The sequence below is a fragment of the Lactuca sativa genome, chromosome 7, assembly GCF_002870075.4.
Source record: "Lactuca sativa cultivar Salinas chromosome 7, Lsat_Salinas_v11, whole genome shotgun sequence".
Taxonomy (NCBI): domain Eukaryota; kingdom Viridiplantae; phylum Streptophyta; class Magnoliopsida; order Asterales; family Asteraceae; genus Lactuca; species Lactuca sativa.
In genome coordinates, this window is record NC_056629.2 from 5,320,528 (window position 1) to 5,338,531 (window position 18,004).

Here is an 18,004-nt window from a genome sequence, read left to right on the forward strand (position 1 = left end):
GGAACATGTTATGGACTTAGGAAATCATTGGGCCTTAGAATAAGACCCGTTAGAGTGGCTTGGGCCTAATTGGGAAAATTGGGCCATAAGTGGGCTGCAATTGGCCCCTGAGGATTATGAGAGGTTGGGCCATGGGAATGCCTAATGTTTGGACTAGAATGATTGGTTGGGCCTTAAATAAGTCCATATAGAGGTTTGGGCCCAATTTGGAAAATTGGGCCATATATATTAGGCTTTGGCCCATTACTTGGCTTTTGGGCCTTTGGAGTGTGATTTGGACCTTGGGATTGGAACCCAATTATTAATTTGGGTATTATTTGATGTTGGCAGTTCGGGAATCTATCAACCAGCTGCATCGAGTTCATCCACGGGACTTCAGCTGTGTGAGGTGAGTCTTCTCACCATACCCATGGGTCTAAGGCACCAAGGTCGACCCATTATGTGTTTATGGTATATGTGTTAGCCATTATGTTCTTTTATATGATGTGTGATCTTATGTTTGCATGAAGACCCCGGGGGGAGCCTGTGACATTGGATGTAAGACCATGTGGGGTAGCCCATGGCAATCCTAGGTAAAGACCATGTGGGGTAGCCCATGACATTGGATGTAAGACCATGTGGGGTAGCCCATGACATTCCTAGGTAAAGACCATGTGGGTTGGCCCATGGCGTTGGATGTAAGACCATGTGGGGTAGCCCATGACAGTCCTAGGTGAAGACCATGTGGGGGTAGCCCATGACATTCTTACAGGTTTTTGTATGCATGGCTTATATGCTATATGTAGCTTCTATAGCTAGCAGGATATGTGATACATGTAGCTTTTATAGCTAACAGGATATGTGATATGTGGATTGTGTGTATGGTATGCTCTGGAAAACTCACTAAGCTGCATGATTACATGTTTTGTTTATGGTTTCAGGTACTTCATTTTCAAAGGAAAGGAGCCGGCTCGATCGCAACGCATCACACTATGTTTTCTGCACATGGGATCTTTGGGATTACACTCTGATATTATTTTATGATGACATGCTTGATTATTGACACACTGGTTCGACATGAGATATTATTATGACTGTCTTATACTGATGATTTTATGTAATAACTTAAATAAAACGAAATTTTTGGTCTTGAATTTTGGGTCGTTACAATATGAGAAACAAGAAGTTTATTTTCATTACCAAAAATAACATGCATATTACCCGAATACAAAGCTGATTTAGATACATTGTTGATGGAAGGAGTCATATGTGTAGTTGCTCCCGAATCAACATACAAATACGGATTTCCTTGGGTCACATGACATTGAGAATGAAAGGCCTGAGCTAGGTTTGCATCTAAGGTGATAGTGGAGTTGGTTGCATAAGTGTGAAGATGAGGACAAAAGGAAGCATAATGGCCATTTGTACAACACAATTGGCAATCAAAAGGACCTCTGCCTCCATGTCCTCTTCCTCCACCACGAGATCCTTCTCCACGAGGATAATATGGTAACCGACCCCTAGTATTGTTAGAACGAGACTTAGAGATAAACTTAGCAGTAGGAGCAACATAACCGTGGAGGGATTGTAGGAAAATCTCATGATTTTCTATCTGGGACAATAAATCTCGAAAAAGATGGAGATGGCTTAGAGGTTTGTATGACTATAGAGAAGGTCTAATATGAAGAACCAAAACCACAAAGAAACCAATGTATTTTGTCAATATCATCAATAGGTTGGCCTATGGCAGCCAATTTATCACATACACTTTTAAATTTCCTTCCATAATCAGAGACTGTAGTGTTACCTTTTTGCATCTGACGAAGAGTATCCGAAGAGAGTGGATGCGTTCAATAAAGGAGTTGTTGTAGGCAGCCTCCAATGCAGTCCAGATAGATCGAGAATTAGAGAGACCTAGGACCTCAGCAACGGCTTCTTCAATAAGAGAATAGTTAAGAAGAATAACCACTTTTTGATCAAGATCAAGCCAGGAAGCATACGTTGGATTTGGGACAGGTTTACTGTCAACTTCAATGCTCTCTAAAGGTTTGAGAGAGGGGTCGTCAATATGGGGCAATAGCTTTTAATAAGAGAATAAGGAAGCATTTGGTTTCTCCACAATAGATAATAGTGGAGCTTAATTTGATTAGGATCATATGGAGTAAGGTATTCATGGGGAAAGTACCATCTGTCGATGTAGACATGATCAAGTACCACAAGAAGTTTAGGGTTTTGAGAAGAAGAGAAAAAAAACGAGAGGAGGGCGGCGTGGGATTTAGGTTGTGACCATATAGAATATTGATAAATCAACCAAACATCTAAACATGTGTATTGTATTGTATTTATATTAACAAGGTACAATAATGAGATCCTATGATTTCAGATCTATAAAATACAAAGATACATTTTAATAATAAACAATAGAATTATCTAATAAAGGAAGGAATAGAGGAATACAAACCAACTATTCCAGTAGCCTGAATATAGGGGAAACCAAATTAGCCATTGATAGAGATGGATTCAAACTATTCTTTTTAAATTCTCAACTTCTTCTTTTTCTTCCTCGCTAATTTTCTTCTCTATGAATCGTTACATGCGTCAAATTCCTCCAATAATCCTCACTTTTTGAATCCAAGTTTTATCAACTTGAAGTTTGATAATTTGTTTGGAGGCGTTGTTGGAGGAGGGCCAACCAACAGTGATTACGAAGGAAATGGAGGAGAAAGGTGGGAGGATCTGAAGGAACGAGGTGAGAGGATGAAAGAAAATATGACCAGGTTAGAGAAGGAGAAGGGCACACTAGGGAAAAGAAGCGTCTTGTCTCGGTCAAGAGGGAAAATAGTAGAGACTGGATAAAAAAAAAATAGGGACTGAGTCCAACATTGTAGAAGGTTTATCAAACATGCAAATTGAATATTTGGACCCAATCCACGTTTGAACCCGGTTAGAATCCCTTATCAAAAACACCCTCTAGTCAACTTTGAACAATCATTATTTGTTCATACGAGTTTCGAATGAGATGATTTTTTCTCTAGCATTTACTTCTTTGTCTTGGCTACTTTTTGGGCTCAAGAGTCACCTTAATTGGTTAAGAATTGACCGAGTTACACAATCATAAACAATGGTTATTAGGGCTGATTTTTTATAAGCGTTTTTTGTTATGTTTAATTTTTTACCTGAAAACCGGTACTGAGACCGAAACCTAACCATCATCATATCCTCATACATATGTTCAATTCTATGTTCCCTAGATTTTTATTTTTTGGTTTTGGCTCGGCTCGGTTCGGTCCTGCTGTAGCCAATCTCAACACTATACTAAAAATCACATGAAAGGTCAATTTCTTCATAGTACATTATCAGAATATATAAATAAAAGTTTTAAGCTTGTACTATAAAACATACTGGTTATTTATTTATGTTTCTTTGAAACTTGTTTGCAAACATCATTTTACCTATAAAAGAGATGCTTTGGGAGCACAAATTTAGATTAAAAACAAACCAAAAATTTGTTAATCTTTTTGCCAACAGGCAATCTTTATAGTGTCATAAATCCGTTTGGCAAGAGGATTAACAAGTTCTTAGTTTGTTTTCGATCTAAATTTGATCCCCAAACATGAAGCATCTCTTCAAAAGACCAAAAAGTCAAAAAGTAACGCGCCAATACAGCTACCGCATATACTTTCCCTCCTTGCGCAAACAACAGTTACATACTTTACCTGCTATATCCGGTTAATCCACCAATAATCATTTATCATTACCGGTTGTACCCAGTTTCCCTTTATCCCCGTACTCCTTCTAGTACTACATATACACACCTCCGATCATCCCCAAAAACACTCCACTAACCGCACCCTGATACAGCAGTTTGTACATCTCCGTCTCCGGCGTCTCTACCTAAAACCTTATCCTTACTGTAAGTGAATCGCTTATACGATGATCTTGATTGGTGATTTAGTTAAAAACGCACCTTCTTACTTCTAAGCGATTGATGATATTGTTTAAAATTTTAATTTCCCTAAGTTATATTCTTAACCGTGTTGTTTTAAGCATGTCTGATTAGTTATTGCCGATGTCTAGATCCATTTTGTAATTTCTTTTGTAGAGTATTGAATTTTGGGAAACATAACGTGTTGCTACACGATACTTCATACATCAACGTAGCTGTAAGTAAATTGATTATACGGTGGTCTTTGATGATGATTTAGTTAACAACGCAACTTCTGATTCACCGGCGATTCTATCTGAATTTTGAATCGTATCTTTTTAAGCATGTATGATTAGTTTTTGCTGATATATGTTATCTCGATCTATAGTTCTTATTTCTTCATAATATTCTGAATTATTGCGAGGAAAGGATTGCGTGTGATCTTATTGTTCCTTATTATTCGTTTCAAATATTTAATTCCAGTGGACTACCAAACTTTGAAGAAAAAGTTGTTTGCTAGTATTTGTTTTGTGTTTTTGCTAACCAAGGGGCGACTTTTTGCTAAGCAAATCCACTGTTTAGATTCCTGCCTTTACGTGGCATGACCACAACGAGAGGTTATACCAATAGCCAATAGTGATTTATATATGTTCTTACTTTCGTCATTTGTAGGGCTTATCTTTGACTCTTCTAATCCTATCTTGAGCACGCAAAATAATTACTATTATAGAAGCATATTAGTTTAATCTTACCTTCTTATCCCTACAATTTTACAAATTCCTACACTAATGCGAAATGATGCATGCACAAATTCATGAAAACACAGATGGCAGATAAAGAGGAAGGACATGCAACTGCCCCCAAAGGAGCCGATTGGGAAGTAGTATCACTCACTGCATCAGCATACGCTGCTGCCCCTGGTGGGAATATCCCAGAGCTTAAACATGAAGAAAAGGGTGAAGTAGTTGACAAAGATAAAGTCGAAACTTCCAACGCATTGTTCATGTCTACTCATTTTGTTTTGCCACCTAAACAAGACACAGAGATCTTTGATCAGCTTGATGATTCTGAATCCGTGAAAGAAAAAGAAATTTATGATCTTAAGAAGCTAACCGAGTTACATGATTATAACAAAATTCCCTTTTCTAATGATCAGAAATTAGCCCTCGGCGACACAGACTTCACAGAGAACACTACATTTTCCAGTCTAAATATGGGAGCAAAAGAGCAGAGTATTTACACTTCTCCTGCACTTGATTCATTACACAGTGAAGCAACTATGGGTCTGAAAAACATAGATGATGAAATGAGAGAATTAGATGAGTCTGTATACTCTTCTGAGGAACCCAAAGAAAACAACAACCACCATGAACATGATGGATCTGGATGTGGTGTGCCTTATGGAGTTTGGTTGAAGAAACAAGCTGTATCTTTGTATGCACATACAAAAGAGACGAGTACATTTTGGTCTATTTTTGCTGCGGCTGCAGTGATGGGTATTGTGATTATTGGCCAACAGTGGCAGCATGAAAGATGGCAAGTTTTGCGCCATGAATTGAAATTTCGGATCCATGATGAGGTACGCCTAACTCCTGCTTACATTACATTTCTCCATAAATGGTTTTCATGGAACAGATTTTTTTTTTTTTTTTTTTTTTTTGCAAATTGACATTTTTACCACAAATCACATCAATATTTCGCGAAATTTGAGGTTATTACGTGATAAATGTTCAAAAAGATAACTATTTTATTATAATCACAAAATGACATAATTCGAAGTGTGTTATTAAGAAAAGGACCATATTTTTAATATTTATCACCAATTAACCATTTTGGTGAAATTATTTTTTTCTTGTGATATCTTTTTTTTTTTTTGGCAAAATGACAAATCATATATTGCAAAATGAAGATGTTATTTCGCAAAAGGAAAATATATAAATATTCTTTAAAGTTTTAGTTTTTGTATCTAGGAGCCTAGGACCTTTAATAAAGCAATTTTGCAAATTGCAAAATTCATTTTGTGAAATAAATGGTTATTTTATGATAAAATTGAAAGGACATATTTTCTTAATACCAACCTCTCATTTTTGGTACTTTTGTCATTAGCCCGAAAAAAACTTTATTTGTTTGACTTTTGAATGCAATATAAGTATTAAGCTAAAATAACCTCTTTGCCCTTAATATCATATCATCATTTACCTTAGTAAGTTTGTAGCTAATTGACATGTTTTGTCTCATTTGGGACAAAATGACTTGGGGATTTATAAAAACAATTTCAGCCAATTTTGTGTAAAGTTACAGTTTAAATACATGATCTTGAATAAGTTTTGGTGTCTGCTACTGTTGACAGAGGATGAGGATGATGACAGGTCTTAAAGACGCAATCATAGGTGGCAACCGGCGAGATTTTTTGGTCAATGGAAGCATCTCTCGAGATCGTTGAAGTTTAATGGAGATAATTTATTTTGATGATGATGATGATGATACAAAAAACAGTGTGAAAAAATGTCAGTATTTAAGTCACAGTTATCACTTATTGAAGGTTATTTAACATTTTCATTATATGGGTCATATATATATATATATATATATATATATATATATATATATATATATATATATATATATATATATATATATATATATATATAAGAAAAATATAACTATAAAAGTGAGATCTGTAAAATGGAAGATGGAGAGTAATTGTCAAACTAATGATGTCTTATTTTATGAAAAAAAAGGAGAAAAAACCGTATATTAAATCTGTGTTTATTCTCTTACTAGCTGTGAGACCCGTATGTTATACGGGTTGAATAAAACAAAAAAAAATTAAATATGAAGTTTTAAACAAAAATTTATTTAAATTTTAAATTTAAAATGAAACATATTAACTATTATATAAGTTATAATATTGTAATTTATTGGTTATTTTCAATTAAGGCAATTATCAACTAAGGTGTAAATATGATGTGTTAATTAAGAAAATAACAAATGAAAAAAACATTTATTAAAAAATACCACAAAATGACAAGTGTCAAAACTAATAAGAGATTCATGTAGCAAAAAAGCCTTCATTTATTAAGGATGATGTTTTTTTAGAGAAATTAAATATCCTCATACCTTTTATTTCTACAAATCTTCTTATCCATTTAAATAATGACATGTGTCATATTACTATTATAAAATATCTTTAAATTTCATTAAATGAACATTAAATATTACACTTGTTATTATTTAATTTGATATAATGATATATATAAAAAGAATAGGTAGGAAGATATTTAATTTCTCTTTTTTTTTTATGCTTGTAATTAGTAAATATGTTTTTTTATGCTTCTAATTAGTAAATATGTTTTTTTGATGGATTGGTGTAATAAGTAAATATATTACTTTTATAAGATATTGATTATCTTCATAAGGTTTAAAAATTGACCGTCTAGGCTGTTAGAATAACTAAAAACTAGTTTTTTGCTCGAGTAATATTTTTGTTTGATAAGCTAGTTGTTAATGATAAAATAGTAACATTTGATAAAAACTAATTGAAAATTTAGATGACGAATGTAAAATACCATATAATGGTATATATAGAAAACATGTAGAAAAAGTATGTAAAAATATATTTTGAAAAACTTTTGGAAAATGCCTTATGCATTTATCAATAATCTATATTAAATAGTTTTCTAAAATACTAGTTTATAACCAACTTTAGCGGTTTCACAAAAATATTATATCAAATAATAACAAAATTTATTGTAAAAACGAATATTTTTGAGATATTTTTGCACCGGTCATTTATTAATTCCAACATGATACCATTTTCTCTCATTAATATATATATATATATATATATATATATATATATATATATATATATATATATATATATATATATATATATATATATATATATATATATATATATATATATATATATATATATATATGGATAATGACTTGAAAGGGTAACGAATTTTTGACTTTTTTCACATTTAGTCACTAAACTTTTTTTCGTTATCTATTTGCCATTGAACTATTGAAACTGTTCACATTTTACCCTTATGACCGGCTGTTACCGGTCGTAAGGGTAAAATGTGAACAGTTTCAATAGTTTAGTGGCAAATAGATAACGAAAAAAAGTTTAGTGACTCAGTATGAACAAAATCGAAAGTTCGTTTCCCTCTAAAAAGTTCAATGACTAAATGTGAACAAACTTCCTCTTGTATTATGTTTTAGCAAAATTATTTATTTTTGTTAAATTGTAACAACATTTGTTGATGAACAAATCTATGAAATAAAAAAAAACAAAACCCTAAAAATATATTTAAAAAAAAAACAAAAAACCGAAACCGAAATAAAAAACCAATGGTTTGACATTTTCCAAAATAAAAAATCAAAGTTTCCAATCTGATTTTGGTTTTACAAAAAAAAATGAACCATTCTCACTGATGTGAATTGTGACCATTAGTTTGGCATGCGGAATTTGTGACATCCCATGAATACGTAGTTACAACATCGTCTGAACTCGTAATTCATAGTAAAGGGTTAGAGTATCATCGCATGAATACGTAGTTACAACATCGTCTGAACTCGTAATTCATCACCTACAGGTTATGGGCTTGCTGGTGTTTTCACTGGGTTGTCTAGAATAGACTGTGGTCGCCATCTATACTCTGGTAGATGACTACATCACCACATTGCCGGTTAAGGTTATGGTATCTCCTTTCATCCTACATAACCTATTCATCATCATCTATTTACCTAATTATCATCACATTTCTATCATTACCTATCGCTCATCATTTTATTTCATCACACACCAACTATTTCATTTACCCATGTTTCATCCACAACATATTTGTAGATATAAAATAAATATACCGTTTAAATCTTTTAAAACATGTATAAAATCGTTCATCCAGTATAGGCAACAAGTATTCAAATAATATGCACACATAGCACGTAATTTATATAAAATACTTCATATCTATGTGTAAGATGAAAGTAACTATATATACCATAAAAATCCCATAAATGCTTCCTAACTTCAAACCCCAAGGTTTACTCTACTAAAGCTTCATATTCTCGGCTCTCTGGACCTAGAAGGGTCCAGATTCCTAACTTCAAACCCCAAGGTTTACTCTACTAAAACTTCATATTCTCGGCTCTTTGGACCTAGAAGGGTCCAGATCTATAACACAAACTTGCAAGAGGGGTTTGAGGCATTCAAAACCCCAAAGATGAAGTGATTCAAGCCCTAACCCCAAAATGGAATCTACACAATAGGGAAGGAAAGGGGTTCATTTTTGTACCTCAGAATGAAGCTCCTTGCTTGAATAACTCAGAACAATAACCTTCCTTGGTCCCTTTTGCTGGAACTCTTCTCCTTTCTTGCAAAATCACACCAAAAAGCTCAAGATAGCTCTTCCTCTCACTCTACACACTCAAGCTCGCTAGGGTTCTCACTTATGGGAAAGGTAGTCGCAATTGAAGGCCATAAGTGCCTTTAAATATGGCTCGGGCCCAAAGATTTAGGGTTTCTGCCAATAGCGCGGACTTATCGAGTTGCCTCATCGACTCGTAGAGTCCATTCATTAATCCGAGTCATCAGTCGCGAACTTACTCGACGAGTTGAGGCGTCAACTCGTCGAGTCTCTCTTCTTAATTCAAAAGAAAAATACTTAAATTATGATACCTGGAAATCCGGATGTTACATTTTGTTTTTTTATTTCATAGATTTCTTCATCAACAAATGTTGCTACAATTAAACAAAAATAAATAATTTGCTAAAACATAATACAATAGGAAGTTTGTTCACATTTAGTCATTGAACTTTTTAGAGGGAAACGAACTTTTGATTTTGTTCACATTTAGTCACTAAACTTTTTTTCGTTATCTATTTGCCACTAAACTATTGAAACTGTTCACATTTTACCCTTACGACCGGTAACCGGTCATAAGGGTAAAATGTGAACAGTTTCAATAGTTCAATGGCAAATAGATAACGAAAAAAAGTTTAGTGACTAAATGTGAAAAAAATCGAAAGTTCGTTACCCTTTCAAGTCATTATCCCATATATATATATATATATATATATATATATATATATATATATATATATATATATATATATATATATATATATATATATATTAAAGAAATGAAACTTAGGAATAGTAAATTTGACATTTTTTTTGGCCGAAATGGTCACTGCACTTTGCTCCTCATTTTTACATATTTTAACATTTTTGGTCCTTGCAATCAATATTTTTACACTTTTTAAAATGTTCCCTGCATTTTGCTCCTCAATCTTTACCTATTTTGACATTTTTGGTCCTTGCAATCAATATTTTTTACACTTTTTAGGAACCTTTTAATATTTAATGTTTTACCACAAAACTTTAACGGTTTGACAACTTTGATCCATTTTCTAAAAATTTGCTAATTTCTACCCCTTTAATTCTTTAATGGTTTTGAAACTTCTAATCCTTGCAGTTAAAACTTTTACATTTTTTCATAAAAACATGAAAAAACGGTCCGGGGCAAACTCCGGGCTTTTCATTCTTACACTTTCTACGTCTGTCATATTTATCGATTCAGAAACAATATTGAAAGCTTCTGGCCCCCACGTAGCGGGGGTAACCTTTCTAGTTTAAATTAATTTATATTTTAACTTGACGTACCATGTTTGGTTGAGATTTAAATGTTTCAAAATTGAGTTAAGTTCAGGTTTAAACAATTTAACATTGGGTCTTGGGGGGATATGTTGTTCAAATGATATAGTCTTTAAGTTATTAGTAATAATAGTAATAAAATACAAAAGTAGATCCAATATCATATTTATTATCAAATTTATTTTTAAACTTTCATGTAGGCCTGACATTGGTGCGGGTTTTGACCTTGGTCTGATCTAAACCTTTAAGAATTATATGGGTTTGGAGCATGGTTTTTAATTCTGTCAGAATGTTGTATTGTTTATTGATTTATATTCTGTAAGAATGAAAATGAGCGAAAAACGATACGTGAGAACAAAAATGAATAAGAATTATTGAGATTGCATGAAAATGACAATAGTTGTGTAAAGTTGAACGCATTTTCATTACTAAACAACCTATTCTCTTAGTGATTCTCATAGAATAGAATTGTCCACACGTCCGCACAATAGTTGTCCATCTACATTACAACCTAACCCTATATATATATATATATATATATATATATATATATATATATATATATAGGTTATAATGTGGATGAACAATTATTGTGCAAACGTGTGGACAATACTATTCAATGAGAATTTGTAAGAGAATAGGTTGTTTATTAATGTGAATACGTTCAATCTCACACAATTATTGTCATTTTCACGCGTTCTCACTAAATCTTATTCATTTTTGTTCTCATGCATCGTTTTCCATCCATTTTTATTCTTACAGAATACGACTCAATAAACATTATGACAGAATGAGAATAATAAAAAAAATTTATAATAATCTTATAAACGATTTAATTAGTGAGAATACATACTAATGACAATAGTTAAGTAAGATTGAACGTATTCACATTATCAAAAAACATATTTTCTTTGTCATTCTTACAGAATATCAATTTTCATACGTCCGCACAACAGATGTCAAAAAACATATATATATATATATATATATATATATATATATATATATATATATATATATATATATATATATGTATTAGGTGTGTGAGACTCATCACTCATATTTAAAAAAAACTAAATACAAAATTGTAAACATTTGAGAAATTGAATTTATAAGAAAAGTGAGAAAATATTGAATTATGAAAATTAAAGTGCTTTTTTTTATTTTCAATTTAAAAAAAATTTAGATAAATAAATAAAATAATTAATGAATCTTTAATTTAGTAATTTGAAATTAAAAGGAAAGTTCATTAATCAAATTAATATGTATTTATTATTGCATTTAAATACTATTTGAAATTTAATAAAATGAAAAAACCATAAAATTACACGTGGAATAAAAATTAATTTAAAATAACCACAAAATTACATGTGGCATACTAAATGAGAATGTGACATATGACAAAAATATCTTTATTTATTAGGGAGGATATATATATATATATATATATATATATATATATATATATATATATATATATATATATATATATATATGGTTAAGTTATTTTGTTTCTTATATTTATTGTGTGCTAAATGCACCAATAGGAATTTAGTAAATTAAATAATTATTTAATTAAATAAATATAGACATTAAATAATTTCCATAATTGTTTATATATTAAATGATATCCATAATTATAATTCTCTTTTTATGGAAACTAATTAAATCCGTCATTAATGTGAGCAATAACATTCTTTCAGAATGAATTCACATATAGGTTTTTATATATGCGTTCGTTTTCTGTTTCAGGACTCACTTACTTACAATATAATAAAATTGCATGAAATACGAAGATCATGAGTGTATTCTACTAGAATACACTCTCATTCTGCTGGAATACACTCTTATTTTTCTCTATACGAATTCATTCTGAAAAATTATTATTGTTGACATTAATGACGAATTTAATTAGTTTACATAAAATTGAGTTATAAGTATGGAAATATATATATATATATATATATATATATATATATATATATATATATATATATATATATATATAATTATTATAAAATTTTTATTGGTGCATTCTAACACACAATAGATATGGGAAACATTTGAACCAACCTCTCTCTCTCTTTCTCTCTCTCTCTCTCTCTCTCTCTATATATATATATATATATATATATATATATATATATATATATATATATATATATATTGTATGTGTAACGAATAGTCGTGGTTAATTGGTCTAGTTTCAAACAGTTATATAATAATCATGGTTGTAAAAATCGGCCTAGGCAGCCGATTAATCGGCACCTAGGCGCTTGGCGGCCTCTAACCACTTACGAATAAGGGTTAGAGGGTAAAATAATCGGCCTTGGTCAAAATCGGTCAAAACCGGTCCAATTATGTCCTAGTCGGACTAAGGGCCTGTTTGATTTGGTGCTGACCCGGTCCGGTCAAACATTTTTGTCTTACTCGGTCCGGTCAGAATGTTTGATTTGTGTAGTTGAGCATCTGAACCGGTCTCCATCCAAAAAATTGATCTGACTCGATCCTATAGAAAATAGAAGCTGATCGAGTAAGTGATGGAAGAAAAACATTCGTGCCCTGATAAAAAAACGCCTCTTTCCAACGCCTTCGATAGAGCGCCTTCTTCATCGCCTCCGTTCTCTAGCTCTTTCCTTTACCGAACCTCCCTCCTACGACCTCCCTCCAACGTTGCTCCTCCCTTTTCCGACCTCCATGTTTTAGAACGTCAATAAGGGTGAATGTTCTTTAATCGACATTATTGACACAAAGTTCTTCAATCAACGATATTTTTTTTTTCAAATTAGGTCCAACATGTTACAAATATAGTGATTCTAGTTTGCTTTGGTGGCTATTAAATACCAGGTATGTTTCACCTTTCTTCTCTCATGTATTTGATGATCGATGAAGACGTCTGATCAAAAATTGTTGATGTAATCCGGGATTTGCATAGTTAGTTTGATTTGAACATTCAATTTTGGGTATTGAAAATGATAATGGAATTAATGGTGAAGAACGTGATCTTATAATGTTGTACAACTCACATTTTTTGTATTTGTGCTCTTGTATAGATGACTTTCTGTCTATGGTTGTCAATTGTTCATGTTTGTAATTGATACTTTTCCATGCCAACCAAGTGTTTCATAGAATGCATGAGTGATCTTCTTGTTTGACCAACGTCTGATCTTCTTGTAGCATATTCTTTCTTTCTTGTTGTAGATTTTTTTTTCATGACACATTGTGAAGTTGAGTTATATGATAATTTGGTAAAAACCAATTGGAGACATGATTTGGTATAATGGTGCTTTAATTAAAAGTATAATATACTTCAATATATGATAATATTTGAGGTTAATTATTAAAATGCCCAAAAGGAAATCATAAAGTATGGTATATGTGGTTAATTTGTGTTCATTGTTATGACAGATTATGTTCAAGAACTTGTGGAGCTCAATAAAAGAATGGAGAAAAAACTTGTTGTGAGGTGGGATGGTTGTTGGAACCAGGGCATTTGATTACATCAAAATGGTGTCAAGATTTCTTACAATAAATAGATAGAATACAATGAAATCTAGGATTTATATTTAAGAAGTCTTTTTATATGATTGTTTTGTTTACTATGTTAGATAAATGTAACCAAATAAACATATATTGAAGAAATATTTTCTATAAATGATGAAGGGTAAAATGGTCATTTTTAGTGGTCAGAATAGTTAATCAGATGCATAATCAAACAACATGGTTTCAGTCAGGAGCAGATGCAGTCAGACCTTCATACCCAGTCAGGACCTTACTTAGTCAGATCTGACTCATGGGTCGTTTGATAGTTGCTAACTGGGTTAGAGTTGGCTGGGTTAGAAGCTGACTGTGTTAACTTCTGACTAAAACTTGTTGTTTGATTTTTCATTTGGTTGACTGTGCAAAATGACTATATTACCCTCAAACAACATTTTCTTTATAATAATTCCTTTATAATTTACCATTTAATTTATAATATTACATCATCATGAATATGTATAAAAAATTTCAATGAAACAAATACATTATACCACTTCAAATAGCAACAATAATCACTTCAATGTAAGGGAAAAAATGTCAAGGTTCTCAACGTCACATTTAACCCATGTATTATATAGCTAATCAACTTCGATTATCCTAATCCTATATGACTCTGAGAACTATCATCCACCTCAAAACTTGCACCGTAATCATAAGTGTATTTGACAGTTTGAGAATTGGTAAAAGGGGAATTGTCCATGTAAGCAATAATATTTAGTTCCTTGGAATCAAGCAACACAATAGGGGTTGATTCATCAAACTTGTTATGTCCATCACCACCTTCATCTATAAATGGACTCACCTGCAAAACCTTAATTTAGTCAAATTGGTAAAAACATATATGAGATAAGTAAAATCTAACAGAGCAACCAACACTCAATACAACCCATCAAGCAAACCTCGTAATCAACAATATTGAATCCAATTTTGTTCAAAATGCATCAATTTTGTCAATGGTTGTGGTATAATCTGAACAAGTAAACAAATCAATACACAAAAGTGTTGATTAGGTATGTTGGGTAATTGACAAATAACATCAAATTTATGCAAATAAATATAAAAAACATCTAATTTCAGAAAATACATACACAAATAACATCTAATTTCAGAAAATACATACATTTTTATATCTAATTACTTAGGAGGGAGTTGCAGGTCGTCACCTGGTGAATTGCAGGTGATATGTGTATTTTTATATATATTTTTATACACTTTATCTTAATATTTTGGCCTTATTTATTCTATTTTAGAACTAAAAAGTACTCATAATGCTTTGAATTATGTTTTGCAGCTATTTGTTGCCGATGAAGCACAAAAGAAAAGACTGAATCGGGAACCGGGCTTAGAAGCTAAAAGAAATCAAAATTGCTGAAAAAGTGAGTACGCCCCGCGTAAGGAAATAGTACGCGCCGCGTACACCTTTGCACCGGATAGACTTGATCGCGTGATTATCTTGAGTACGCGCTGCGTAATTCTAAGTACGCCCAGCGTACTTAGGTCGGCCACAAAGATTATAAATATCGATTTTTAGCTAACCAGGAGGGAAGGATTCGACTTCTAACCTAATTTAGTCGACAATTAACTTCTGTTAAGCCGTTTTGAGGGTCTAGAAGGCGGCCGGAAGGCCGTTAAGCTAACGGAAGTGGAGATCGGAAGGATTGGAGAGCGGATACATGTTGATTATCATATGGTTTGCTGACGTGACCATGTTTAGCATTCTATGGTGGTACTTTTCTGTATTTAGTTTCTGATTTAGGTGTAAAAACCTTTTACTTTGTGTTTATGATTGAATGAAGCTTTGATTATTGGACTAATTGCTATATTAAATAGTTTATTTGTGTTTAATTTATCTTGCCAAGCTTGTTTAAAGATCCTCATGTGTTAATGATGATTATTTTCTGTTAATTGTTAAGTGAATTGAGTTGCTTGAGCATCTGCTTGATTTGCTTGTCTCTTATGATTTTTGATGACCATCGAGATTATAAGACTAGAAATAACGAATGTGAAACTAGGATTAACTTGAGAATAAGTAAGTTAATGTGTGAGCCTTGTTTGATGACCATCAACAAGAGGTTGATTAAATGTCTACATTGATTAACTATATTTACAAGTCTTGCTTGATACGAACTGAACACTAGGAAGCATGTTAGTTTAATCAACTGATCACTGTTTGAATTGACTTGTTTGCTAAAGGATTAGTTATAGTGAACGCGAATCTAATCATTTTAGGAATCGGTGAACATTGAATAAATGAATTTGTGTATGCAATTGTCTATGTTTTAAGGTGTAATTTATCCAAACCCAAGTACCTGAAGAGATGTGCTTTCCTGTTAGTTTATCGAGAGTTGTTAATTGATTTATTAAACCATTTTATTATTTTCGTGTAACCTGTAACCTATAATCAAATATATTAAATTAATCCATCGTTCCCTGTGATCGACACCCGACTTACCTAAGCTATACTGTAATCTGACTAGGTACACTGCCTATAAGTGCATAGATAGTCTAAGTTTGTTAGGTTATAAATATTAAAATTAGTGGGTACTTTTGTGCACATCAAGTTTTTGGCGCCGTTGCCGGGGAACGGTTCTAAATAGTTAATTTTATTTGCTAATTGTTATTATTTTTTTTATTTGTTGATTAATTTTTTTTTTGTTTAGTTTAATTTTTATTTTTATTTTTTATTTATTATGTATTTTCCAAATCTCGATGCTTTTGATGTTTTTCTTGAGGAAGTAGTGCAGGAAGATGAGGATTATGACTCGGATGAAGATTTGAAGAAATTTGATAAATGGTTAGATATCATCTTGTCTAATGATCAAGAACAATCTGAGTCACAAGAGCTAGATTTACAAGATGAAGAATTTAATCCAGAAAAAGACTTGGAGGAGCTGGAAAGATTGCTAGTAGAGAGGTCAGACGAAGAACAAGAACAAGCTGAATTGCAGGAACCAAGTTGTGGTTTGACCATTACCACGACATGGTCCCCTGTTCTTCCGGTTTGTGTTTCGAAGCATGGGGTGACGATTCCAACTTTGGAGAAAGTTCTGAAGCGCGATCCATTTATGATTAGTATCCAACCGGTTCCAACCCTTCTCAATATTCTCGGGTTTTATGAATTCAAGCTCGTTTGGCCAATTTTAGAAGAAAAGAGCCAAATTTTACAAATTGGTCCACCAAAGAAAATATTCAATGCAACGGATGGAATGGCATTGAGTATATTGGAAGTTTATTAAGTTGGGAGTCCAGCTTAAGACTCGCACAAAAAGAAGCGCTTGCGGGAGGCAACCCGTCATTAGAGTTTGCTTTTCCTTTTCTTTTTAAACTTCTAGTTTATTAGGGTAATTTAGGAATTTAATTTTGATGTTTGTTTTCCATTTTCTATTACTTGTGTGTTGTTTTAATCTTTTCAGTTTGAGGCTTAGGATTGCATGTGAGAGCGAGTCAAGGAAGCGAGTTTTTAACGTCAAAGTGTCAAGTCCGGTCCTAGGGGGTATGAGCAATTGAGTCTAAATGTGAGGAAGGGTTAAAGAAGTTTTTAGAAGCTAAAACAGTTGCAAAATACCAAGATTTTTCGTTCAGTGGCCTACTCGACGAGTGCACTAAGCAGACTCGCCGAGTCGCCTTGTATTTCTACATATTCTGAGAAGACGCGCTGGTACTCGACGAGTCCATCATAAGACTCGACGAGTCGATCATCTTTTACACTGATGGACTGCTGATTTGATGCTGCTACTGGTCCCACTTGCTCGCTTATTCTTCCATTTCCTTTCTTGAAGATCTTACACTAATTTCCGCGTATTTGGAGCGACCCACATGAGTTTTGACACCCAAGGCATGGATGAGATGTTACCATGTCTAAAATTGATTGAAGTTGGAGCTTAACATG

At 32.5% G+C, this 18,004-nt stretch overlaps 1 protein-coding gene across 1 annotated transcript; it reads left to right on the plus strand.

The window, feature by feature from the left end:
- The first annotated feature begins 3,733 nt into the window (after positions 1 to 3,733).
- LOC111902670 (ATG8-interacting protein 2) lies at positions 3,734 to 6,466 on the plus strand. The gene is made up of 3 exons (XM_023898487.3): positions 3,734 to 3,892; positions 4,731 to 5,483; positions 6,255 to 6,466. The coding sequence occupies exons 2-3, from the start codon at positions 4,731 to 4,733 to the stop codon at positions 6,345 to 6,347; spliced, it is 846 nt and encodes a 281-aa protein (XP_023754255.1). The 5' UTR covers positions 3,734 to 3,892; the 3' UTR covers positions 6,348 to 6,466.
- The last annotated feature ends 11,538 nt before the right edge of the window (positions 6,467 to 18,004 follow it).